Below are 25,390 nucleotides of genomic sequence, written 5' to 3'. Positions count from 1 at the left end.
CACTATATATATACACTATATATATACATATATATATATATATACACTATATATATACATATATACATACACATTTTATACCATATATATTTGATACTATGTATGTATATATATAGTATAAAAATATGTACATTCATCGACCTTGTATCATATGTTGACACACCTTGTTGTTTTGCTTTACATTTTATTTTTTTCTCATCTTTAATCATTTTAAATACGTGAAAGTCCTGCCATTTGTACACATGCTGTGCCTGGAAAATGAAAGTATTTTCAATCTCAGTGTTGTCTGACAACAACAATCACTGGGGAATGTTTGATTAAAGTTACGTTTAAAAATAAAGTATCGTCTAATAGACCCAGGTTTGCCGACCCCCTCCACCCCCAGCCCCACCCATCCCCCCGCGCGCCAACCCCCCTCCCGCCCCGACCCCGCTACTTTCCAGCTTCCGTGTCTATTTGCGCCAGTATCAGCGAGAGTGTGGTTCTCTTCTGCCCTCTAGTGGATTTATTCAGAACTACACAAACTGCAGTAAGAGTCCAACGCTTCTGTCTGGAGTGCTGTTCTTGTCCACAGACGGACAGGTGGAACATTAGAAGTTCCTGAGGATCCGTCTGTTTCCTTCCTTGAGAATCAGCTTTGGTCTTTTTTTAAAAATAATATTTAACATAATTTCTTGCATACAATTTACGTAACAGCTCCTTCATCAGAGTACAGTAAAGTGTATTTGAACTAATTGTGAGAACAGCCCATTTTCTACTTCAAATTAAAATCAAAAACATTAGATTAGAACCATTTGCAAAGCACAACATTGTTGTTAAATGCCAATTTTCAATCATTTTAAGGTGAAATAAAAGTGGAAAATGTCAATTTAAGTCTGAACTTCACGGCACAACGTGACAAATTCTCCTTTGCTCAAATCTAAAGTTAAAATAATTAGAATTTTTTTTTACCATTACACACACTACCTCCCTGATTACACTCTACCATAATGTCCTGCTGCCATGGTGATTCCATAATGGTTCACTGCTGCCTCCAGGCAACGTATGTAAATCTCCACAGCAGTACATCGTTGCCTCAGGGAAACATTTTAACAGGTTACTGTTGCTGGATTCATAGATAAATTACTATTCTAGCTTTTTGATAATGTTTTGGGTTTTTTTCAGTGCCAGAAAAATATGTTTTGACACAAAATGAAAAGTGTCAACGCAGTTTGATTTGGAAAAGTCTACAGAACAGCATCGATCAATGAGACTCAGCACAAATGGTTTTTGTTTCGCCCAATGGCAGCACAGTGTGGGTTAATGCAGGAGATTTGACTGTGTCTCTTCAACAACAACAAGACATCACATCTATTAGATCAGAGAGCCTTTATTCTAAACACAGCAGGAGAAGTGCAGCCCCAACACCACCGCTCTCCGTCACTTCATTACTGAACGGCTTTTTCTCCCACTACAATTTTCATGAACCCGTCATGGAAAATTTGCTGCATATGAACCTGCTGCGGACTTTGAAATTAAACCATTTGACACAGCCATAAGGAAAACACGGTGACGAACTCCAGACGCATACCAATCAGGTGCAGAGTTAAATATGAGTCAGTAATTGGCAAAAATAAATGCAGCCGCATGTGATGTTAAATTTCCCTGAGGAAGTTAAACACCAATAAATACAAACTCATCTATCAGCACATTATTGATTGAAAATGTGTATGAACTGCAGCACCTCCAGGGGGCACCGATACAACCCAAGGTTCTACAGATGTATATATACTGTATATAGATTTGTCTGCTAATACATCTGGTACTGTATTTTTCTTCATCATAACTAGTATTATTTTTATCCAGTAGCGATCCTAGCCTGTTTGGTTCCCTCCCCCAAATAGGCCCCGCCCCCAATCTCTCCACACTTCCGTCTTTTTATGTGGCAAAATAGTAACAAAGTCATTCAATCATTAAAAAATAATTTTAAAAAAGTATAAATATATTCAATATTAAAAACAAAAGTCACTTTGAAACTGCAAAAAACCTTCATGGTCGAACGAACATATGGAGGACTGAAAGTGCCAACATGAAATCAATAAATAAATAATCATTAAATAATTGCTCAAATGTGTCTTTAACAAAAAAAAAATACCAATTCATTTTATTTAAAAATAAAAAATGAAATAATGAAATACATAGTGAAATAATTACATGTTTTTTTACATAAAATAAATCTATTTATTGCTATTAATAATGAGACGTCTCTAGGTGGCACCATAGAAAAAAAAGAATAACAAGAAATGAGAATGACTCCACTACTGTTACATACAGTAACAACATGTGGTAATGGTCAGTGAATTTGTTCATGGACTGGTGTGGATCACTGAACAGTTTTTGTGATTGTGTTTATAAAGAATAAAACCTGCTTTTTGTGTTTGTTTTTTGCACACGTAGTAAAAATGCCGTACAGCAATTCTGTAACCAAAATGTTCTTGCTGCTTTGTGTCTTCAGCTGGTACGACAGTTAATGTTAGATGGCGCTGTTGCTGAGCTGAACTTCATCTGAAGTTAAAAGCTCAGGTTTCTCAGTTTTCATTATTCATATTCTATCATGGAATATTCAGGTTTAAACAACACTGTTGTTGTGTCATCCATGTAACACTGTCCATGAATGTACTGTGAGCCTTATGTTTGTTATCAGTCAGATCAAATCAAAGGGGTTATATTTAAATTTGCTTTGATAATAATGACAGGAAGATAAGTGGAGATAAGTGTGTGATGACGTGACAGAGTCACGTACCTAAAACTGGAATTCCTTTCCCTGCTGCTGTCTCCAACTGTTTATACATCTCCATGGCAACGGGAAAACATCATAAAACTGAAGGCAAAGTCCAGTCACCTGAACTGGACTACATCTGAACATTTCTGCTCCATTTATTTGAGATGAAACGTTGTGAATATAATTATGTTCTATGGACAGTGGCGTGGAGCCGGTCGTTCAGGTGGACGGAGATATTTGGAAATGTCTTCCAGGGTAATCTGAGATTAGAGAGAAGTAAAAGTCAGCAGTGTTGCTGTAAACTGAAGTCAACTGAGAGAAGATTTAAATAGCCCACAGCAATGGTTCCTATGGGAACCAGCTTTAGAACCCAGCTTTCGGCTAAGCTAAGCTTCTTTCACTGGATGACGGAATGTGGGAATCTGCTTTGATATTTCATGGGTGAAGTCGGTTCATTTATGTGGACAGTTTTGTGTGAAAATGAGGCAGAAATTCAAACAAAAACAATAGCAGTGTGCAGCGTCTCTGCTTCGGTCCTATTTTTATCCTTGTCCTTTTTGTGTTATTTGGTCGATGGCCGGGTCAGTTTTGAGTCTAAACGATGATGAAAGACTCTGTAAGTGACAATGATGCAAGTCAACCACCAGGAGCAGCTGCAGTACTAAACAGCTTACATTATCCATGTCCAAGTTGTGGGGGCAGAAGCCTCTCTTTATACCCCCTCCTCAGCTCCTCTGAGGCAGATGGAACACCATCAGTATCTCCAGGGACTTTCCTCCCAAACTGGCATTCCCAAAATAGAACCCTTTTCATCTTGTACTCTACAGGAAGCCGTGTCGTTCACGACCATCATCTCTTGACCGACAGCTCGCCATGATTGAGATCTCAGTCAACAATATGTGCTTGTTTACAGCACTGTTCTAACCTTATTATCAAACTAGAAGTCATACCGTGTGTTCTAAAATTATTATCAAACTAGAAGTCATACCGTGGAGACGTCCACCCCCTCCTTGATTCAACCTAAAGGTCTTAGGTATGTCTTCTTTGTCACCCTCTGCTGGTTCTGAGGTGGAATTAAAATCTCTTCAAATATCACATGTTACATCAGTCTTCTCAAACTCAAATGAGCTGAGGGGGCAGTGCTACTACAGTAGCATTTTTTAAGATGAAGATAATAAATGACCTCAAGGGCAACATGTAATTATGAATGACATCTAGTTGTGGGCCACATGTTGGGAGTTTGTGGGCCAGAAATGGCCCTGAATTTTAAGTCCGACCAACAGACTGACCTTTTAAAATTCCTGGAAAGCCCTACAGTGACTCAGAGAAGTTGAAGATGCACGGAGCGAATCCTTTTTCATACTGGATCATACTGGATTCTTTAAGCAAATGTTCATGGAATACACACACACGGAAAATATACGTATATTTATTACTTACAGCTGCAGGCATCAGTGACCTAACTTTCCTGCATCCACATTTAAACGTAGAGTCAGCGCACGCGCACACACACACACACACAGGTACAGACCAGTGCAGGACTGACAGTCTGATACAGTGGAGCACTTTCACCTCAGTTGATCCTCCACACACTGGCTCAGCTGTTCTGCCTGCAGCTCAGACGATGCTCGGCTCCAAATATACAGATGTTTTTCTCCTGCACAACTTCTCCTTGTCCTCTCCCCACTCACAGGATTGGGCTGCGATCACACATATATATGTGAGGCTGTTTATTGCATTACTAAAGTTGACAAGTAGCTACATTTTAGTTCAGATGCAGCCGAGGCTTTTGGTTTGTGGTTGTGATTTGGAAATCGCAAAAAAAATAAATAAATAAATAAAAACCTCAGCCTAAGCTACAGTAGCCTGTGCTGTAGTTGCTGGTCGTCTACTGTATTTTCACATGCAGTGCAGCATCTTGATGGGTCGTGTGTACATACATTCCAGAGCAGTAGCTCCTCCACTGTTATCACTGACTCTCAGCTGTTGTCACATGTTTTTCCAAAACAGAGACAGCTGATTTACACAGAGCCTGGCACTCAGTGGGCGTGGCTTCAACTGCACTCCACTTCGCAGTGTTGGAAAATTGAATTCCTGCCATAACACAGCCATCGTGTCACATTGATCTCCACTTCATGTTTATATCCGACCCAGGAGTGCGTTCTTCCACGAACCTCAGTTGTCAACATATCTGTCCTCCAAGAACAGACGATTCTGCCTGATGTTCCGGAGCGGTGGGCTTGTTTCATCCCCCGGGTGTCCTCACCATCCAGCAGAGGCGTGTCTAACTGCTCAGTGTCCCTACTGTGAGACCAAAGGCAGCAGCTGTCACACGGAGGACGAGGTCCCTCAGATCTTCACACTTCCCATTATCGTGGATGATCTCCAGACTCGCACAGGAACAATGAGCCCGTCACTGCTCATACCGTGTCTGTGAGAGGCGGTTCTTTGGCGTCCGCTGTCAGCGCGGCGTGCGCGGCTCTGGTATCCATCATGCTGAGCTTCTCTGAACCGTTTGTTGGTGCTTCCCTGCGTCTTCGTTTCTGCCAACACAATCTGGATTTTCGCCTAAAAACAAAGGAATAATGTTTATAATTATATATGATTAATAGAATTAGCTGCAATACTGCCATCTAGTGGCTTTCACTTTCACATACAGCTGTTTTTCCCCCAAACTATTTTTTGGGGCACATATCATTTGGCGGAACCCAGACATTGCGTAATCGGGTTTTCTTACAGATATTACACAATTATGCTAATATCAAGCCGATATTACCCGACATCCCTAGAAAAAAGTTGTTGATTTTACTGGACATACATAATCTGTGGTGGCAGAAGAGTCAACCAGAGCTGGCTTTTCTGTAGAGCTGTACACCTCTGACCCTGTTGGGATTAAAGGTTAAAATGTTGAAACATGGCCCTGATTGGTCCTCTAATTATGATAAAACCAGCGCAACATTGTTTTATTTTATTAGTTGACCATTGCATTGGTACATTTCATTTTTATATAGCCCCACATAGGTTCCGGTTTAGTTTTTGTCGTTGGATTTGACAAAAAAATAATCAGTCGACAAAATAACGTTGCTGTTGGTACGTGAGGGTATAATTAACACGGTTTACTTTTTAGGAAAAAGAGACAAAAATAATCAGTGAGTGTAATCAGTTCCCTATTCTATATCTTGCCAAGCGTCTCAGCAGCTGTGTTGGCAGCTGTGGATCAATGAAAAGAGAGGTCGCCTTCCCACTGGAAGGTCAGGATTTGAACACTAATCTCCCATAGAGGACATGCTTATGGAGTGGTGTGACTGGGACAGACAGCTGTGTGGGCCAGAGATGGTGGCTGTGGGTGAAAGCTCTAGTCCAGCAGCAGGAGTGACGATCACGGCCATAGATTCACACTGCATGAGTAAGAAAGAATCAAGGCTCACCGTGAACAGAAGCAGATGAACCCAAGAAGAAGAATCAGGAGGAGAAGTCCTGTGACGATACATGCGATGATGATGTGACGTTTCTCTCCTCTCAGAAACCCCAAGTCCACGTACTCACACCTGGAGCCGATGAAGCCGTGGTGACACCTGGGACCAAGACGGCAGGAGAGTGAGGTTTATAACAATGGCTGTGAAAATTAACTGTAAATTTAATATTTTAGCCCGGTGGTTCTCAAACCATGGTACATGTAAAGCCGGTGGTACTTCAATAATTCAATAATTCATTTTTTTTAAAAACAGTTTGTGTTTCTGACCTGCAAGTTTTTTTTTAAAACAGTTTGTGTTTCTGACCTGCAAGATGGAGTCTCCTGGTCTTTGACGTATCGACAGTCGCCATGGACACAGTAGAACTCAAATTGTTGTGGACATTCTGAAAAGTGACCGCTCCATGGCTCTGTATCTGTTAGAGAAGAATACTACAATACTTAATACTACAAAAATGCACATTCAACACAGTCAATTTCCCATCAAACACCCCTCATCAGGAATATTACAAAATGGTAAATACTGTCCCTGAAGACATCCCATGAGTATATAAGTACTTCTACCACTGTATTATTTAAAGTATTTGTAGTAATAAAACATGAGGCTGTTTGTTGACTGCCACTGTTGACAAGACTCTTTCTCAGTCTGAAAAGGTCATTGTCTAAAGCAGGGGTCACCACCGTGGAGCCCGGGGTCACCTGGTAGCCCCCATGGATTACCAGGGTTATGTTCTAAAAATAAAACTAGTCAACAACAGGGTCAAGTCAGTTCCAAGTCAAGACTGAATCAGTTCCACTTGCAGTGATATTCAAATGGGTGCAATGACAATGGTGAGTGTCTGCCATTGTCTGTCCCAGAACTGATTATTATTACAGTGTTTGTCAAGTCTGTATTAAACAAGCAGCTCTCTGTATTACTAAGTGCCCTTGAAGTAGCTCTCAGTTTCAAAAAGGTCGGTGACCCCTGGTCTAAAGGACAACAGGCTGAGCTGGAGATGGACGATTTGAAGACGCTGAGTTGACGATTGTTATTGAACCCAGACTGAAAGTAGAGAGAATGTGGAGAGGACAAGGTCGGACTGTGGAGAAGAGAAATCATGTCTCAGTTTGGTCAAAGGACTTTGGAACAAGTGGTGCCAGGCAGGCAGTTAATAGGGTTCACAGAAGTAGTGCAGAGGGCAATAGGAAGGTGTGTGTGTAACAGTAGAAGTAACAGATAGGGGGCGATCTGTTGTGGTGGTGACCCCTGAAAACAGCAGTAGAAAAAGAAGAGTTTCGATGAGTAGCGTTTGTAGGTTTGGAGCTAAAAGTGGTCGTTGTAGCCGATGATAATTATTTATCAAAGTTTTTTATCATGGTGAAAAGTGAACGTCCTGGTGAGTTGAACTGATAATCTGTGATATTCCAGGTTTCATCTCCCTGCTTCAGTAACTTACACCTCACCTTCTGCTGTGGCCGGATATAAATAGACTGTTTGTAAAAGGATCTTTGGAGGATGCCTGTGTGTCCGGCGCTGGCAAATGCCAAGTGACACCAGCTTACATGAATAATAAATGTGATTCTTTGTAAATTAGGACAGATCGGTCCATCTTTCTCTCCTCTTCCACACAAACACACAGTAAAACACACGCCATGCCTGTGTCACAGACCGCCTCTATCTTTACAACCCGCAGCAATGAGTTTCAGTGAGAACACAGGCCTGTAAAACAATACTGTGGTTCAGGTGACATCAACGAGAGCGCTTCGTTTGTAAGCTGATACGCCAACGCTGGCTGAATGCCATGACCTCGTTGCTAAAAAGGAAAACAGGTGGCCGCGAAGTACAAACGTAACCGCATGGGACGCGCTGTTGTACACTCTACCTTTGTCTTTGTTGAAAAATGTTACAATTAAAAATTACAATATGAAATGTAACAGGAGCTTTTGTTAGTGAGGGCTTGGGTTCCATGTAAGTCTAAGTAGATTAGCTAAACAGCCCCCGGTCAGATTTATATTAACTCTATTAAAAATGTACCTTTTCTAAAGTTGGTTTTATACAATAGGATGTTAATGAAAACTTCATTAGTTATTATTTGGCTCTAAGGTACGCTACTGACAATGTCAAAGTTAAACTACAAATTAGAATCCTTTTAAAGAAGCAAGATAGCTATCCAACAAACTAGCTACTGTATCTATCTAGCCACCTATCTACATAAATAGCTAGCTAGCGAGCTAGCTAGCTAGCTAAATAGATAGATAGATAGATAGATATATATATAGATAGATAGATAGATAGATATATATATAGATAGATAGATTGATAGATCGATGCTTACAGAAATATGTAGCGAAATGTTGTATATCAGTGATCTTGTTTCAACAGATCAATACTTCTAACACTTTCTCACATGTCCTAACTATTTGGAATGTAACTAATGTTTATAACAGGGTAGAAAATTAACTATTTTCTATCAAGGGTCAGCATTTGGTCATCCAGAACGTTGGAATGTTAGTTGCAGTCTGGGTTGGCAGGTATCGCCCATAATGACGGTACCTGACGAGGCAAATCAAAGCCAGTAATTTGTTGCTGTAAGTTTGCCAGGTCAGCAGTTTTGCTGTGTGAGGAGTTCTTCGGCTCAGATGAACCTTTCCTGTTTCATTTTCAGCCTGTTTTTGCCCCAAATTCCCTGTTCGTTTTTCTCACTCCGTTCACACAGATATTTGGAAAACCCTCAACGGACTGATGTAATAACACATGTAAAAAAATGTTTTATTAGCCATAAATACCTGTGCAGTTGTCTCTGCTGCCATTCTGGTGACAGTGATCCACGGTCCGGTTGGTCGACTCCACCGTGGTGTTCCCCTCTGCGAGGCAGTATTTGCAGAAGGCCAACGCTGTATCCACAAACAACATTTCACATCACAAACACACACTGGTCAGCCTCGGTCGATGGCAGCAATTTCTAGTTATGCTCAAAAAAAAAATACTTCTTAAGAATGAGTGATACATTCTCTCAACCTCCTGTAATGTCACACTGGAGTGGTCTGTTTTGACAGCAATGTGTAACCAACCAATCCCAATGATGGGATTCTTGGTATTAGCAGCATGCAGTCTTCATTCAATCATTAACCAACGTCATTAACACCAAGGCCAACTTTACACATATAGATCTGCTGACACAGATTTTTTTCTGAAACCTGGTTCAGCTCTTGTGTTTGTCTGCAGTCAAGTAGTTAATACTGTGATACTTCAGAGTGTGTGTCACCAGCAGAGAAAACAACCGCTGGCGGTGTGTTAAAAGGCTTTTGCAATCATTTGCAAACATCACCTTGAAGGCAGCCTGAGGATGGCATACAGTACAGTACAGTACAGTACAGTACAGTACAGTACAGTACAGTACAAGGATCTGTTGTGTATTCAGTATACGATAAATGATTAAATATTACTGAACCAACCAGCCCTGGTGTCAAATGTTGAAGGAGGTAAAACCTGGACTTTAGTTAAGACTTACGTAAAGGAAACAACGAGAGTCAACGTTACCTGTGATAATTCCTATACACAGTCTGTACATCTTGGCCATTTCCTCATTTGATAAAAAATACTCATCCGACACATGAACGTTCAGTGTGACTGTCAAGTAGACGTCAAACCGGTTCAGTCCTTTATCAAAGGTGAATGGCCTTTGGAAAGGGTGCGGACGAGTCGGGAAAGTTCTCCGTGTGACGTGTGATGTTGTGGCTACTCATTGATGGAAGCTGAGCTCGTAATCAGGCAGAAAAGTCTGAGGCCAATCCGACGTCCTCATTCAGCTCCCGGTGGCTCCTGCCCTGTGACCAGGCTGCAGCAACACTGAGTTTCTGTGTGTGACTGAGTGAGAGAGAATAGAAAAGGGGCTGGAACTGAAACCCAACTCTACTCCCTGCTCCCCGCCCACACCGTGAGAAAACAGAATTCCATTCAGGCAGCTCAGGTGGTTTCCTCCTCCAAAAAGAAAATAATAATAAAAAAAAAAGATTACCTGACTGGTGTCTTTTCTCATTCATAAAAAAACTGTTCAGCAGCAAAGCATCGACGAACACTTTCTTTTTTCTTCTTCTGATGAACTCTGATTTTTGATGATGATTATTGAAGTTCTGCTGTTCACCGGAACTGAAAACGAATGCTGACACAGTCTGACTCAGTGGAAATTCAGCTCAAGCTGTGGTTTTTTTTACCATATGACATTTATGCTTCCATTAATGTTTTTATTTAAATGTGGTTTATGTCTACAAGATTATACTGTTTTCCACACAGATCACATTCATTAATTCATCCATCCATCCATCCAGAAATCCTTACATCCATACAATGTGAAAAAAGCAAGAAAGTCACCAAAACAGTCACGAAAGACTGTTTCAAAAAACAACAAAGATAGTAGTAAGACAACACAAGACAGAGCAGGTTTCAGAGTACTGTCTGTCTGTAGTTACTTTATCACTATGTCATTTAATGAAACCATGTGAGCTGCACTGTTCTGGTCCACTACTCCTAAACCCACACCTCCGCTAGTAAATAATACGTCTGGGACAACATGGTCGGAGAAAATCAGGAGGAATCAGAGACCATGTGATGGTTATAAAAATTCCAGTCCCTGAGAATAAATAAATCCACAAGTCTGTGTAATATTGACGACTTTATACTGAGCAGCTGAAGGAAAACTTCAAACAGGCATAACAGTCATGTCAGAAACCAAAGGTGGTTTACAGGGTGGGTGACTTTGACCAGTGTACTGTGTTGATGAGGAGTCGAACAGCAGGAAGTGCTTGAATTAGTGTGGGCTCACAGACAGAGGGAAGAGTTTGTCCAGATGAAAAAAAAAAAGCAAAATTCTTTGGTCAGACTTTGATTTGTTTTGGTAAAGACTTTCATAAAAGGTTAAGGACTTATTGGAATCTAAAAAATGAATAAATAATAATAAAAAAATTAGAATTAGATTATTTTCTCCACTAATTTGAGAAACAATTTTCTATATTTGTGTATTATTGTATATACATACAGTATATCACAATAGTATAATTTGTGGACAATTTACTTTCTAAATTTGGAATTATTATTATCATTATCATTATTATTAATATCAGTTATTAAACTTTGAATATATGTTTCACCACATTGTACTGTATGCATGCAAAAGTAGTTTACACCAATACATTAACTCTAGCGTTGGTTTTACAGCAATATAATATTATTTTTATAACTATAATAGTTTTATTTTATTTGAATTTTTTATACCTTTGTAGTTTAATATGTATTTTTATAATTGCATTATAAAAGTATAATTGACTCTTGATTTATTCTGTTTCTGGATTGATGGATTTATTTATTTATTTATTTTTTTTTTTTGCAGTACTTTGGTCCATGATTACTTTTAATCTGTTTAGGCTGTTAAGTATCAACACAGTCAGTCAGTAAACTTGTTCAGCCTGGAGAACAGGAAATATCCAGGAAATGCAAAAATACAACACACAGATCATGTCTGTCTGTCACCATACTGGGACAAACCAGAAGAAAGGAAGTGAGAGTTACCAAACGACGGCCCAGACCTGTGTTCAGCTGATTGTGTTTTTCCTGGAGCGTCAGCGTCTTTGCACCAAGTACTGCATATGAAAGAGGACCAACAGTATATTAATATACCATCAACGTAATTAACCATGATTACCTCATGTTCTGGTTCACTCCTGCAGAACCAGCATTAATTACCAGATTCACCACATTTGAACCACAACTTAGAAACTGTGTGTTGTTTAAATGAGTTCAAATGCTAAAAAGTCTGAGTGGAATTTAACCATGAGCTGAGTGGACAGGAAACCTTCATTTCCTTTGGCTCTCTCTGGCTCTGAGCCCAACTCAGTCTGAACATCAGGAAGCGTTGACGCCGTGAGATTCCAGGGTGTAATTTAGTGCCTGGCTATAAACATCCGCTTTGTATAATCCATATATTCTGCCTGCTTTTTTTTTTTTTTTTTTTTTTAACTTTGTTAAGCAGAAAGAAAATTACATACCTCAAGCATCATTATTGTAGTTAAAATAGTTCCTTTACTCTGGTGAAATGGAACAAGTTTCATAACAGTTACAACATTCACCATTCTTTAAATGTTCATGTAAATATGTAAAAAAAAAAAACAGCACTTTTTTTCTGGGGGAGTGACATTCCACATTTTGTCCAGTTTATCTTCCTCTGAAAAGAAGGGCAAATATATATATATATTTAATATGACCTCAATAGTGAAACTGATGGTTTATTACTATTACATCACTCACGTCGATGGCTGAACACATTCTGTGGACGATGATGTCACACCACAGCACAGGAGCGTGGTTCTCTGAAGGGATTGCTGCCCGTGGGGACGCCGACCAGCAGGGCGTCTTTGCCTGCGTTCTGCAGACAGTACTGCTGGAGCTCCGCAGCTGCCTGAGACACCTGGCACCCACACACACACATGGGAATTGTACCGACAACTGTCAGGGAATTGATGTTATGTTATGTTAATAATTTGGGAATTTAATAGAGTTGAGTTATCAGTGAATTTATAAACATTTTGCAGATTAAATCTATCAGCCGATGGTAAAATTTAGCCATCTGCCATTTGCCTAAAATTAAATTGAAGTAGGATTTTATTAATCAGTAAAGAAATAGTTTTGATTTTTATCGCTGTAGCAATAGTTATTTTGTATTTAAAAATTCTTTGCAGATGATTTGTTGCTGAAAAACTATGAAAGTTTGAATTTCAAACCTAAGGGTGAAAGCTTTAGTCAAGTTCTAACAAGTTCTAACTAATATTTATTAATTGTAAGGTGTGTTCAAAACAAAACTAAATAATAAGAAATTAAACGTGTTTGGTGACCTGGTAGATTGCCTCTGCTCATTCTTTAATATCCAAAATGTATGTTTATATTAAAGATAATTAAAATAAAATAAGCTCAGTCTTACATCTCATCCCACCTTGTTTGAAACTTCTTTCTCGTCTTACCTTGATTCGTTCTACACTGGCTTCCAGCTTCAGTTGTTCCACCAGCCGCCGCATGTTGGATAAATTAGAACTTGAGGTCATGTTGTTGGAAATTGTTTTGGGAGAGAAGAATTCCTGGTTTACTCCAGCGCCTTCAGTCTTTCAACACAGCGGCGGACTCTACTGACGAACAGCAAAGAGCTCGACAGGAACAGGGCGGATGTGTTTCCTTCCAAGTGACCTCAGTCTTTCTCTTGTAAAGAGACCAGGAAACAAGGAAGCGTGCTGATCTCCAAGTGTACACCGCATACATAGAAGCGTAAAATGTAGACTGAATTCACACAGAATAACTACAAGATCTAGTAAACCTGATAACATCCCTGTATGTATGATTACAGTAAAAACAAAAACTATCTTGCATCTTTATTCCTGCTAAAAGAGATATTGATTAATACAAATATCAACAATAGAAAATATTGTACACTTATTCCTTTATATGAAATACTGTATATACTTTATATCAGTGACAACGTGGTGTTACAGGCACTTGTAAATTTTTTGTTTGGTTACAGTCAGGTGTTTTAGAATCATAATCATAGTGTAGGGATGTCCAATAATATCAGCTGACTGATATTATCCGCCCAATATTAGCATATTACGTAACATCTGTAAGAATTGTTATTGTTTTTCCCTCTGATAATGAAAACCCGATAATGCAATGCCTGGGTTTTGCCAAATGAAGTGTCTCCTTAAAAATAATTTGGGGGATAAACAGCTGTATATTACAGCGAATGTCACTAGATGGCAGCATTGCAGCTCATTTAATTAATGGCATACTCATACAGTGGTTTGTACAGATAAATAATAAATATTACCAGGCCGATATCGATTGATATCAGAATTGGAAATTAAGTGTTTGGACAATATCGGCAAAAAGTTAATATCAAACATTACTACCATAATGGTAGTAGGTTGTGAATGTTTAATGTACTGTATTAGTACGTTTTTATTTTTTGTATTACCATCTTATCTGATTCCCCACTATTTAAATGTATTTTAAATCACTATTTAAAACGTTGACTAACAGGCAGGCTCTCGCCTGTCGTTGGATGGCGGCTGGTGCTGAACAAGAAATGGATGTTGAGGATTACCAAGCAGAGAGCTCCGGTGGAGCAGATGACTCAGAAAGAGAAGGCCATATTTCAACCAGCTCTTTGTTTGCAAATGCAAAGGAGTCAATAACTTTATCATGCAACGCAAAATACCCTTGCCTCGACAGACAGAGCTGTCACTGTTGAAACTTAAGTGTGTTTTAGTGGCTTGAATTTCCAGTAAAAGCGTTCAAATGGGTCATATAATTCTGAAATTATGCCACTTGTATTTGAATTGTTAATTAAAAACAACCATATATATATAATATATATGCAATATATGTACACACATACATTTATATTTAATATAATATTATATATAGTATATTTCTACATCTACTGTATTTGATATTTTTTGCTAAAATGTCTGTTTTCTTACTTTATTTTATAAATACAGCGAAACTTGTGTTTTTAAATCTCCATTGAAGCTTTAAACACTAAATACGCCCTGCTTGTTCTACGCACGCGCACTTTGTTTTAAAGACACGCCCCCAAAGAAGAGCCCGGAAGTGGGAATCGTTGACGCGAAGCAGGGTCATGTCTGTCCTTATCGTTATTTGAGCGGCTGACGGCCATGTGGTTAACGAACCACAACAACACTCGTCTGCTGTCCTCATTGGTCCACGGCTGATTAACGAGGATTGGTTATAAGAAGCTTTTTATACGTGACAGCGTAAACAGTCCAGAAAAGTAGGGCAGTCTCCCACAGAGAACCGGATCATTCCAGCACTCGAAGCCGTTAGAACGGGAGGAAATGAGCAACGAATAAAGTTTCCAGACACGCAGACAAAAACAGTGAGTGAAAGTGGAGCAGACATGGTGGAGGTGTTCACCGGGAGGACTCTCCTCAACAAAGACGGGGACTTCGTTGACCCAGAGGAGGCGTTGCGGAACAAAGTAGTAGGGATCTACTTCTCAGCGGGCTGGTGCCCACCGTGTCGGGACTTTACTCCCATCCTGTGTGATTTCTACACGGAGCTGGTGGAGGAGAGCGAACCTCCGGCTCAGTTTGAAATCGTCTTCGTTTCCTCTGACAAGTCCAGCGATGACATGGTGGAATATTATCATGACATGCACGGTGATTGGCTGGCGCTGCCCTGGACGGACGACTACAAACAGTCAGTATTACGTTTAAAGAGTGAGAGTTTGGTTTGAGATTTAACCAGTGTTTCTCAACTGGAGGGTTGTGTTTTGTTTTTTGTTTTTTTGGTCTGACACACTATTGGGAGGTTTTTTGTTTGGTCTGACACACTATTGGGAGGCCGATCAAAGTTAACAGTGATGTTGAAGATATTCACTTTTTTTTGTTATTATGATATTTTAACTATTACTTCAAGACTAGAATAGAGCAGTTCGAGGATTCCCAACCTGTCATCCACCAGTTGTTATTATTCTTGCTAATAATTAATATTATTACAATTTTTAGCTGGGTCATAATCTTACAAGTAAGAGAGTAGGAAAGGATAGCTATTTTATTATTATTATTATTGTTTATTACTAATAATAATGATAGTGTTGGGTTGTGAAGATGAAAATTTCAACACCAACATTTCTACATTTAAAATGCAAACTAAATGCAAATATGTTAAATGTGCCAATAACGCACATTATTGCAGTAGTACTGACTCAGATGGAGCTACAAAAGGTGGTCATTGTATTGTAATAATCTTTTGAATCCCTTGTTTAAATTTTCAGCAGTTTTATGAGTAATAAATAATTAAAGTTCAGTGATGACAGTGCATTAAATGTCTTCAGCTGGTTTGCTTTGTTAAGAGTCTCTGTTTCTTCTTCTCAGTGAGTTGAAGCAGCGCTACACGATCACTGCAGTGCCCAAACTGGTGATTGTAAAGGAGAACGGGGACGTGATCACAGACAAGGGCAGGAAACAGATCCGGGACCGAGGCCTGTCCTGCTTCAGGTCCTGGTTGGAGGCTGCAGAGGTCTTTCAGAATTTTAAGGAATAGAGAGACGAGAGGAAAACATCTGATGTGACCACAGTGAGAGCTCAGCTGCACCAAATGAAGTCCTTTTATGTTTCACATTAGAGCTTTGAGTGAACGATCAAATCGCATTTCTGTGGCTAGAAACTTCCTTCTCTGTTTTGTTTTATTTTTGTGTGTGTTTGAACCAAACATTCTATGCATTTCAGACAAATCTCAGGCTTGTTTAATGCAGTTTGTGTAAGAAATGCTCTATTTTCTTAATCAAAATGGAAAAAAAAGGCTTTCATGAAAATGTAAAAAGCTGGAGAAAAGCCAAATTTGAGCCACTGCTGTATTTACTGACCACTAATGTCTGTAAATACAGCAGGGGTTCTCATGTAATCAGACCTGTGCTTCATACTTTTGAGCTGTGACCACATTGTTATGAACTTTAAGTTCAATGTAACAAAAACCATCGAAACAGGGCTCAGAAATAAGACTCCAAATCTCTAAGAGTTTTCAAATAGTTAGAATGAGTTGATATATAAATAGGAACTGTACTTTATATTCTCTTCAGGTAAAGGAGAAGGTAACTGAAGTTCTACAGGCTGAGCATGTTTTTTGTGCTGTAGTACTGTATAGTACTGGTAAGAAAAGTAATATATGGTTCCTGCAACTCAGCAGTTTTCTTTTTTAACCACTGCTTATTTTCCTCTTTTTAGAACCAGAACAAAACACCACAATTCTATTGAAGAAGATATAAATCTGTTCTCAACAACAGGTCAGCAGGTAAAAAAAACCCAAAGGTGTACTACTTATAGGGAAACTATGGAATCCAACTGTTACACAGTGCTTAGATTGTCATAGCAAGTACAATGCAACATGACAACTTGTTCTAGAACAGCGCAGCCAACTCAGTTATGGTGAAAGTTTACTTTAAATGAAGTGTCTATAAAGAATTTTTTTCTACTCATTTAGTTACTCTTCAGTTACTGACTGTAAAAACATTAATTCTATTCATGTTGCATTGCACTTGACAATGACCACTGGAGCGGGTTAAAAGTCACAGTACTGGCTGTTGACTGTTGAATTCCCCCCTAATTCGATCTAGGATTACTTCATGGTACCAGGAGGTGGCTCTGATAGGCTTGTTCTTAATGGAAGAAATATGTGTTTACAAAGACGTGGCAGTCAATTATATTGTTGTTGTTTTAATTAAACATAAAACACATGGTTTATCAAACTTAGTCAGAAACTCTCATTTCCGCACTAGAGAGCCTGCTTTTGTATATCCGACTTGTAGTTCTAATTTCAGCTGCCTGTATTTTTATATTTGAGTTTTTAAGACTGTTAACTGTGAAAATAATAATAATAATATATATTCTCACATCTAAATCCTACTTTTCTTTTCTTGTGTGTAAGGGAACACGTCTGTCTTAATGTCATGTCAGTGTACACACCACGGTTCGTATGTAATTCCCCCTTGGCTCGTTAGGAGGCAGAAACCCCACTGGACCATGTTTCCACCAGGTCACCACATTATCATCCCTGCTGCTAATTTTCTGTTTCCCCTGTGTGAGCTGACACTGCTGCTCTCAGTTTGAACATAAAAAACAGCCAACGAGGGTGAAGACATTGGTTTAACCATGATAGTCGTTACACGACAAGTGTCAATCAGAGAGTCCACCCCGTTGTTTTTACATTTTAGGACTGTGTATAATAGAAGAGAAATTTTGTAGAAAGATTAACATTAAAGGTCACATAGAACGAGAAACATTAAGTAAAACCGTAGAGCAAAAAAAAAAAAAAAAATTCATGGCAAATGGACAACCAGTTCCTTAGTTTGACTGGAAGCACACCATCATCGATGAATGTCCTAAAATCGGTGATTTGGTATTTATTATATTTAAATTTGTGATTTTTGACTTGATCCTAAATGACTTAAAATTAAAGAATCTGATTTTATTTCTTTGATTAAGGCTGTTAGCAAATATCCTTAGGAACATCTCGGGTAACTGGGTGAGTTGACTTGGATTTGCACCTAGTTGAGCTATAAATTTGTTTTTAGAATTGAAACCTTACATATATTTGACTGGTATATTTAACTCTGAATTTTACCACTTTTCTCCAATTTCTGTAGTGACCTTATTTTGTGACTTTTTTTTAGATATGAAACATTTTGGACTCTACAGGAACCTGAAAAAATACCTTTATTATAGTAAACTTAACACTGACCTTGAGTCACTCTTGAGCTGTAGTTGTAGCCTGATGGTGATGGACCACAGAGACTCAGTCTGAACCCAAACTTGTCTTCATTCTCTCAGGGACACGTTGATCGTGTTCTGCGCTCACGTTGGACTGACTTTTTCTTCGGTGACTTGGACTTAGGCGTAGATACAAACACAGAGGCCTCGTCTCCATCTGTGCCTCATATTTATAGCTGTCAAACACACATTGGTTTCACTAATGCAGTATGGACCACTGTGTTTTTTATATGAATTCTTTAAAAACACCAGTAAGACCTATTAATGATCTCATTTATTATAAATTTCCATCCAATTCAACAAACAACAAATGTTGCGTCGTCAATACCTGTAGAGCTTAATTGCACCTGATAAGATGGAATTCCAATTCTGTCCACACGAGGGCACTATTGTACTATATACGAATTTGAGTTGCTAAAATCACTAATGTGTCTTCATATATAATTATATTTTAGACTCTTTTTTATTAAAACCGCATTAACAGAACTGAACTACAGAATGGTGATTTTCATATTAATTATTCAATTGCTTGCCTTTCAGTTATTATTTTTTGAGGCCCAGGACGACAAGGATCAGAGCCTCCGTATAAGGTGAGTGAAACTTTTTATTCTTCCTCCCTAAAATAATGAAACATACCTGAAGGTATGGCCAGGTCAGGTCCACAGGATTTGAATCTAACGCAGCCGTGTTGTATTCAAATACTGGACTCAACATGAACAAAACAAAAGCTACAAATTTACACAACAGGCACAAATGGTTCTGTAAGGTGATAAAAATGAAACACACAGAATCAGACCAGACTAATACCAAAATCCAGGGTCACAGTTAGCTTTCAGTAAGCTCCTCTGAGCCTCTTACAGGGTTGTGTTCGGTTATTGCTGAATAACAAACTGGGGTGATTTTCAACAAGTTTGTGTCACATTTTCCAGGACTTTTCCAACCAGTTTCTCCAGTAAATATCTGATTTGTGTTCTGTTTTCAATGACTTGTGGCTCCACCCTCTGATTTCTTCTGCAGCTTTCTGTTTTGAAGTATTTTTTTAAAATCCTCCACATTCGTCTTTCTTTAGAGTTCCCGGAGCCTCGACTTTCCCAGTTTAATTCGCAGTAAAGCAGCCTGATGATGATCCACTGCCCCCTCCATGGTCAATGTGAGGATAGTGTTCTTTGGGCTTCACTCGTTTGTCTTTTTCAAGACATAAATCCACTTTATGTCCCGGCTTCACTCGTTTGTCTTTTTTTCCCTTTCAAGACATAAATCCACTTTATGTCCAAAGGGTTCTTGTTTTGTCTCACTTGAACAAATAATGTGCCTTCGTTGAAGTCTCTCTTGTTCTTACCGTACTTCAGTCTGGCTTGAAAACATCTCTCCAGCTGAAGTGAGATTCCTGCAGTTGTTTTTCCAATGCAGGACTCTTTATGGACACATGAAAACCATTATTTAATTCATCTTCTTCAGAGTCAGGGTGAACTGGTGCCATCCACTTTTGACCACTCCATCTCTGGGTCACATTATCCTTTTATCAGGGGTCATCACAGGGGAGGTCCTCATAGTGACTTTTAGTTTTTACACCGTAATGCCCTGGATTTCTGTTGAGATCCAAACTGAAATCTGGGGAGTAGATGGAATCAAACCTTAAACCTTCTAGTGGCAGAAGGGGAGTCCTGCTACTGCACTATATTGGTGATGTTGTTACCAAAGCGAACTCCATACAGAACGACCATCAGATACAATCAGAGATCAGACCTGTCACTGTTTTCCTCCGTATCTATGGATTTGATTGGTACAGTGTTTGACCTTCACTAAACTTCCTGCTAATCAACATGAATTAAACCTTTATTATTCCAGTATGGGACTCATAAAGGTTTCATTCATTCTCATTGCAGTACCAACTGAAGTGTTTTTAATTTTAAAACAGTTGTACTCTTCAGTGGTAGTAGATAGTTTGGACCTAGATATGTTGGTTTTTATGAAACTTTTGTTTCCGTGTATTCTAAATACACATTAGTACTGTTTTTTACAAGGTAGCTTCTCTTTGCCATCACTGGTACTCAGCTGGTGTGGAGGCAGTTTCACTATTTGTGCCTCTGACGATTAAAACTCCGATCACTTTAATGAACACGGATGCTCGTGTGGACTTTATATTTGGAGTCATCCGGACTCCTCGCTGCTGCCTTGGCAAATGAAAGGCTGCTGTGTTTCCCTCCTGCTTTAACAGACTCGTCCTGAAACGGAGATTAACAAGGCTGTCTTTATGTGAGGGCAGGGACGGAGGGAGGGAGCTGCTGAGCTGGGTGGACCCGCGGACCTGCAAAGAGAGGGCGCAAGCGGGTCAAGTGCGAGACGCGTGTGACTACATTTCCGCTTATTTGATTCAAAATAAAATACACGTACCATGTGGAATATGCAAACAAAAAAGTAATTAGTGACTGCGAGATGTTACGTTGAATACACAAGGGGGGTTGAGTCCAAGTCAGGGAAGAAATATTTAGGTCTAGACAGAATATAAATGTGGAGATTATTATTTGATCTTACCTATTTGAGTTGAAGTAAGATTCCCAGATATTACAAGTCCTTTTGGCTCAAGGTTAGGAAGTTAACTTTTATCTTATTTTAAGTAAATACAAGTGTAAATCAACACGTCCTGCTCACATCTTCGCTTCATTTCTTCTGGTTTAGATTTCAAAATGGCTTTCCCAACTTTGGCTTCCATTTACAGTACAGTACAGCAAATATTTCCAACCAGAAAACAAGAATCCTTGGCAAAATGACCAGGGCAGTGGAAAATTGTGGACAGAGGTTAGTGACCCTGATGATTAACAAATCATCAAATAAAGCCTGCAAAATATAAATCTATCTGACTATCTGCCATTGAAAAAACAAGTCCCACGCCTCCACCTATAAAGACATCATTTATTCAGTTTCTAAGTCAGTTAAAAGAAACTGGAAGACCTGGAGAAAACACATGTTCACAGGAGAAGAATATATGCAAACTCCATACAGAAAAAGCAACTGTTACTATCAGTGCTGAAACTTGTGATCTTTCTGTAAGGAAAACGTCTCTTTCACCACGTGACCATAAAAGTATATAAATGGTCAGATTGTAAGAAAACTGTATTTGAGTCAAACAGTGATTTCCGAAGAAAACGTTGTTCAGTCGTCGTTGTTTTATTTTGAAGGTCCAAACTCTGACGTTCCGGTGTTGGCATGACTGTTTCCTGTGAGTTTGACGAAGCCCAGCGATACAAACACTCACGCCTGCTCCTACACTCCGTCGGTTAAACACCGGTGGTGGGCTACAGGAGCGGGACCTGGACCTGGACTCAACAAAACCCGCCACTCAGGATGGACTGGACCACTGGAGTGCTGCAGTCACAGGTGAGTTGATGCAACTTTATACTATAATTAACCCGTGAATAATAATAATAATAACAAAAACCATCAAAATATTGTTACAAATAATAATACTGCTTTGCTCTGCTTATGACAAACTTTGCTCACATGATCGCTGAATAACTAATGAAATATATTGCAAAACTAAAGTTCATATTCGACTTTTTTTTCTCATTGGAAACCCTTGATAGAAACGTATAACAATATACATATTTGTGTTTTATTGTGGGTTGATATTCTAGATTTGGGTTACACTCAAATATATCTGTGTGTATCGGACCATAAAATCTGGAACAGGAATATTTCAATAAATAAATAAATAACAAAAATAACAACAGAACACCCACGCATAGTTTTGGAGTGGGTGCATTCATTCAGGTGATAAAATGCCATCCCCTCGATGTTCCTCTCTCAGGCATAAGAGTGCAAACAGAGAGCAGATGTTATCGGGAAAACTGCTCGAATCCATCTTCGTGTATTCACGAAGAGCCGCACTTTACCCTGAAAGGTTACCCTGTGTTACCCTGACATGGTTATTTTCCTAATTTTGGGTGAATGAACGTGGAGATTATGTAGGTTTAGCTGCGAGCAGCACAGAGAACAACTGTATGGAGTTTACATATAGAGTCCATTCTCCGCTCTCATCCCGGTCAGTCTGTGAGATGCACTGGGTTACAGTGGGAAGGAGTGGTGGACATTCACCTCTGATGGAGCTCAGTGTGGGCGGGGAGTAAAAACAGACTGCAATAAAGTAATAAAGTAAAGTAATAGAGAAAGTAATGTTTTTAGATTAAGAGTTTTAATATAGTTTGGCTAATGTGATGGGTTTCCTGCTAACCAACCGTCTGCCTCTTGACTAACTTTAGCGTTTTTGCTACGCCGTAGCAGTTCATGTGTTTTGGCCAACCATTACCTATTCCTGAGTGTTGTTTATGTATTCATTTAATGTAATTACAGACATGTTAGCATCTACTTGATTCTCTTGGCTATATTGTTTTTGTCCATTTAAATATATCTGAATAGTGTTAGCCGTTTGTTTGCCATCTTTTAGCACCTTTTAGATCTTAAAACCCACTTTTGTTTTGCTCCATTTTGAACACTCAGTACCATTCTTATCTATGATTGTGCCACACCTTTTATTGTCTGGTACACAGTGAGGAAATATTTGAGCTCTCATTTTCCAATATTGTCTCCCCTTAAGATTTAGGAGGACATTATAGTCACAGGTGATTTATCACCATGGATAACAGGACGTTCAAAAACATTGTGGTTTCTTGGACGTGAAACTGCTCTCCTGTGATAAATGATAACATAAGTTGAAGACGTGTGCTGTAACAACTAAATAAATTAGCTTGTATCTATTTGCCCATTTTGATGATTAGCTTTGGGGAGAATAATGTGACAGCAGACAAAGCTGTCCCTCTTTATGATGTTCATTATCTGGAGGCACCGGTGTCATGAAGTATTGTATAGTCTGTGTTTTTGCTTGTATTTCGTTGGTTTCTGCCACTGTGTATTCTCATGTTTCGCATGATAAAATCAATATCAAGTGACACTTTACCAGTGATGTCATATCCCTGCGGCAGGTCTACAAATTCCCCCTGATAATATTACAGCTACTCATTTAGATAAAGCCACTATAAAAAAAATTCTATTAAAATACGACAAAGCTTATGAACTATACAAAAGCTTTGATTGCCTTGAGGGCTGCCGGGGAAACCGGCACCAATTTGCTTTTGACTCAGACAGGCGTTAAACCAGCAGCAGAGGAAAGTGGAGCAGGTTTAGTTACAGTTATTGCACTAAGAAATTACACAGCCTTCACCTCGACATGAAGCAGCGTTGAGAAATTCAACTGCTGCACAGTGGTTTACTGAACAGTGTGAAGAGAGGAAGTCTCGAGCTTGGCAAAAAAAGTTTGGAGTGAAGAAGAAATTCAGCATCTGTTCATATTTCGCCAGAATCAGTATAGTTTAGCAAGTGACAACATTTTACCTGCTTACTTGATTAAACCATATGAAAACTAAACTAAATTAATAAAAGAATTGTCTGTTTACTTGAATAAACCATATGAAAACTAAACTAAACTAAATTAATAAAAGAATTGATTTGATTTGAGAGTTAAAGTGAAGTGAAGGTGTGAAAGTTAATTACTTGTCCTCTCCTCACCACCTCAATGCTAACACACTAACAGACCTGTTCTCAGCACAATATTATCAATAATTATTATTTTCTTACCTCAAAACCTATTTTTAAACTCAAGTCCACTATTCTAGAATACATCAATAGCAGTTGTGAATACAATTTCTTTGCTAGAAGTCGGGCTTGTTATTTGCTATCGAAAATTGGAAGCAAAGTTGCATTAACGAACTACCGTTGTTATTCTTCCTCCCTGTAGATGAACAAACATTGTGTGGTTCATCGCTGAATCGGTAATTCTTTCTGATCAATCAGAAAGGTTCTCAAACTATGGTACAGATACCATTGGTGGTACTTTAACTTCCTTGAGTGGTATATTGGGGAATTTGATTTCCATTATGTGAGTCACTTAGTGGTTCATTTTACCTGTTCTAAATCTCACATTCCGCTGTGTTTGGTTTTAGAATTGATGCTGAACCTTATTGTACCATGTGGCTAATTCCTGGTCCAATAATCCAATGACTGCTGTTCATTTGTACATATTCATTCTAGCAAAGACACAGGGGGGCGGGGGCTGAAAATGTTTGGTAACCACTGGGTTAGACAGCATCTGCTATCTTGCCAAACACAAATGACACTAGACATATCGCCAACTATTGTTGTAAAAGCAGTAGATGCTTACCCCCACATGCTCGCATTATAGGACAAAAAAGTGCAAGTTTAGGTTGAACAGGCAAACCTTATTTTTGTCCTGTATCTAAATTGAACCAGCGTCTCACGGCTGTTGGCTCGTGAAGTCTCACCAATCAACCACTGGTACTAAGGGTGTGTCTTGTACAGAGTCAGATTTATGGCAGTAAAGTATAATTATACAGACGTGTTTTCCTCGGCGTTGCATTCTATTGTTGTTCCCATCCTGTTTCATTGATTCTGTTCTTTCTAATTTCCTATCCCTCACACATGGTGGAATCTGGTTGTGGTTTTCACTGTAACTTTGGTTTATGGAGGAGAACAACTGGTTGAGATGAAGTATTCTTATAAGCTGCATGGCTTGATGTGGACTCGGTCGCTGTCTCTGTTTCAAAATGACATTCAGTTGTTGTTAGTTGTGATCCAGTCACCAGCAATCTAGTGTCACACTAGATTTTGTTGACAAATATGTCTGTTGTTGGGTCGGAAGATTAGTTGGTGCTCTTACCTTACAGCAAGGTTACTGGTTAGATTCTCTAGTGCGGACCCTGATGTTTGCCCACATTTATTAAAGTGTATCCTGTAAATTACCTACATCTCAGCCAAACTTAAAACAAAGACCCTTTTAC

The 25,390-nt window shown here is 39.0% G+C and overlaps 4 protein-coding genes across 5 annotated transcripts in view; 2 read left to right on the top strand and 2 right to left on the bottom strand.

The window, feature by feature from the left end:
* Positions 1-3,721: 3,721 nt before the first annotated feature.
* Positions 3,722-12,247, bottom strand: btc (betacellulin, epidermal growth factor family member). Of its 2 annotated transcripts, none has more exons than XM_008326254.3 (5): positions 9,754-12,247; positions 9,000-9,107; positions 6,541-6,649; positions 6,190-6,336; positions 3,722-5,329 (listed from the first exon to the last, which is right to left on the bottom strand). In XM_008326254.3, the coding sequence occupies exons 1-5, from the start codon at positions 9,791-9,793 to the stop codon at positions 5,182-5,184; spliced, it is 552 nt and encodes a 183-aa protein (XP_008324476.1). In that variant the 5' UTR covers positions 9,794-12,247; the 3' UTR covers positions 3,722-5,181. The 2 variants fall into 2 exon arrangements, with proteins under 2 accessions (XP_008324476.1, XP_024917716.1); XM_025061948.1 differs by having other exon boundaries at positions 6,541-6,643.
* A 142-nt stretch (positions 12,248-12,389) lies between these two features.
* On the bottom strand, positions 12,390-13,437 carry gng10 (guanine nucleotide binding protein (G protein), gamma 10). The gene is made up of 3 exons (XM_008326255.3): positions 13,224-13,437; positions 12,514-12,673; positions 12,390-12,430 (listed from the first exon to the last, which is right to left on the bottom strand). Exons 1-2 carry the CDS (start codon positions 13,302-13,304, stop codon positions 12,548-12,550), a joined length of 207 nt encoding a protein of 68 aa, XP_008324477.1. The 5' UTR covers positions 13,305-13,437; the 3' UTR covers positions 12,390-12,430; positions 12,514-12,547.
* A 1,399-nt stretch (positions 13,438-14,836) lies between these two features.
* nxnl2 (nucleoredoxin like 2) lies at positions 14,837-17,522 on the top strand. The gene is made up of 2 exons (XM_008326256.3): positions 14,837-15,471; positions 16,149-17,522. Exons 1-2 carry the CDS (start codon positions 15,170-15,172, stop codon positions 16,315-16,317), a joined length of 471 nt encoding a protein of 156 aa, XP_008324478.1. The 5' UTR covers positions 14,837-15,169; the 3' UTR covers positions 16,318-17,522.
* Positions 17,523-17,814: 292 nt separating this feature from the next.
* csgalnact1a (chondroitin sulfate N-acetylgalactosaminyltransferase 1a) overlaps positions 17,815-25,390 on the top strand; it is a 39,407-nt gene continuing 31,831 nt past the window's right edge. The window contains exons 1-2 of the mRNA XM_008326258.3: positions 17,815-19,129; positions 21,719-21,917. The gene's annotated coding sequence lies outside the window, so the exon portion shown is untranslated. The remainder of the gene's footprint in view (positions 19,130-21,718; positions 21,918-25,390) is intronic.

Source organism: Cynoglossus semilaevis, chromosome 14 (assembly GCF_000523025.1).
Source record: "Cynoglossus semilaevis isolate Cse_v1.0 chromosome 14, Cse_v1.0, whole genome shotgun sequence".
Taxonomy (NCBI): Eukaryota; Metazoa; Chordata; class Actinopteri; order Pleuronectiformes; family Cynoglossidae; genus Cynoglossus; species Cynoglossus semilaevis.
This window is presented reverse-complemented; position numbering and strand designations above follow the sequence as displayed.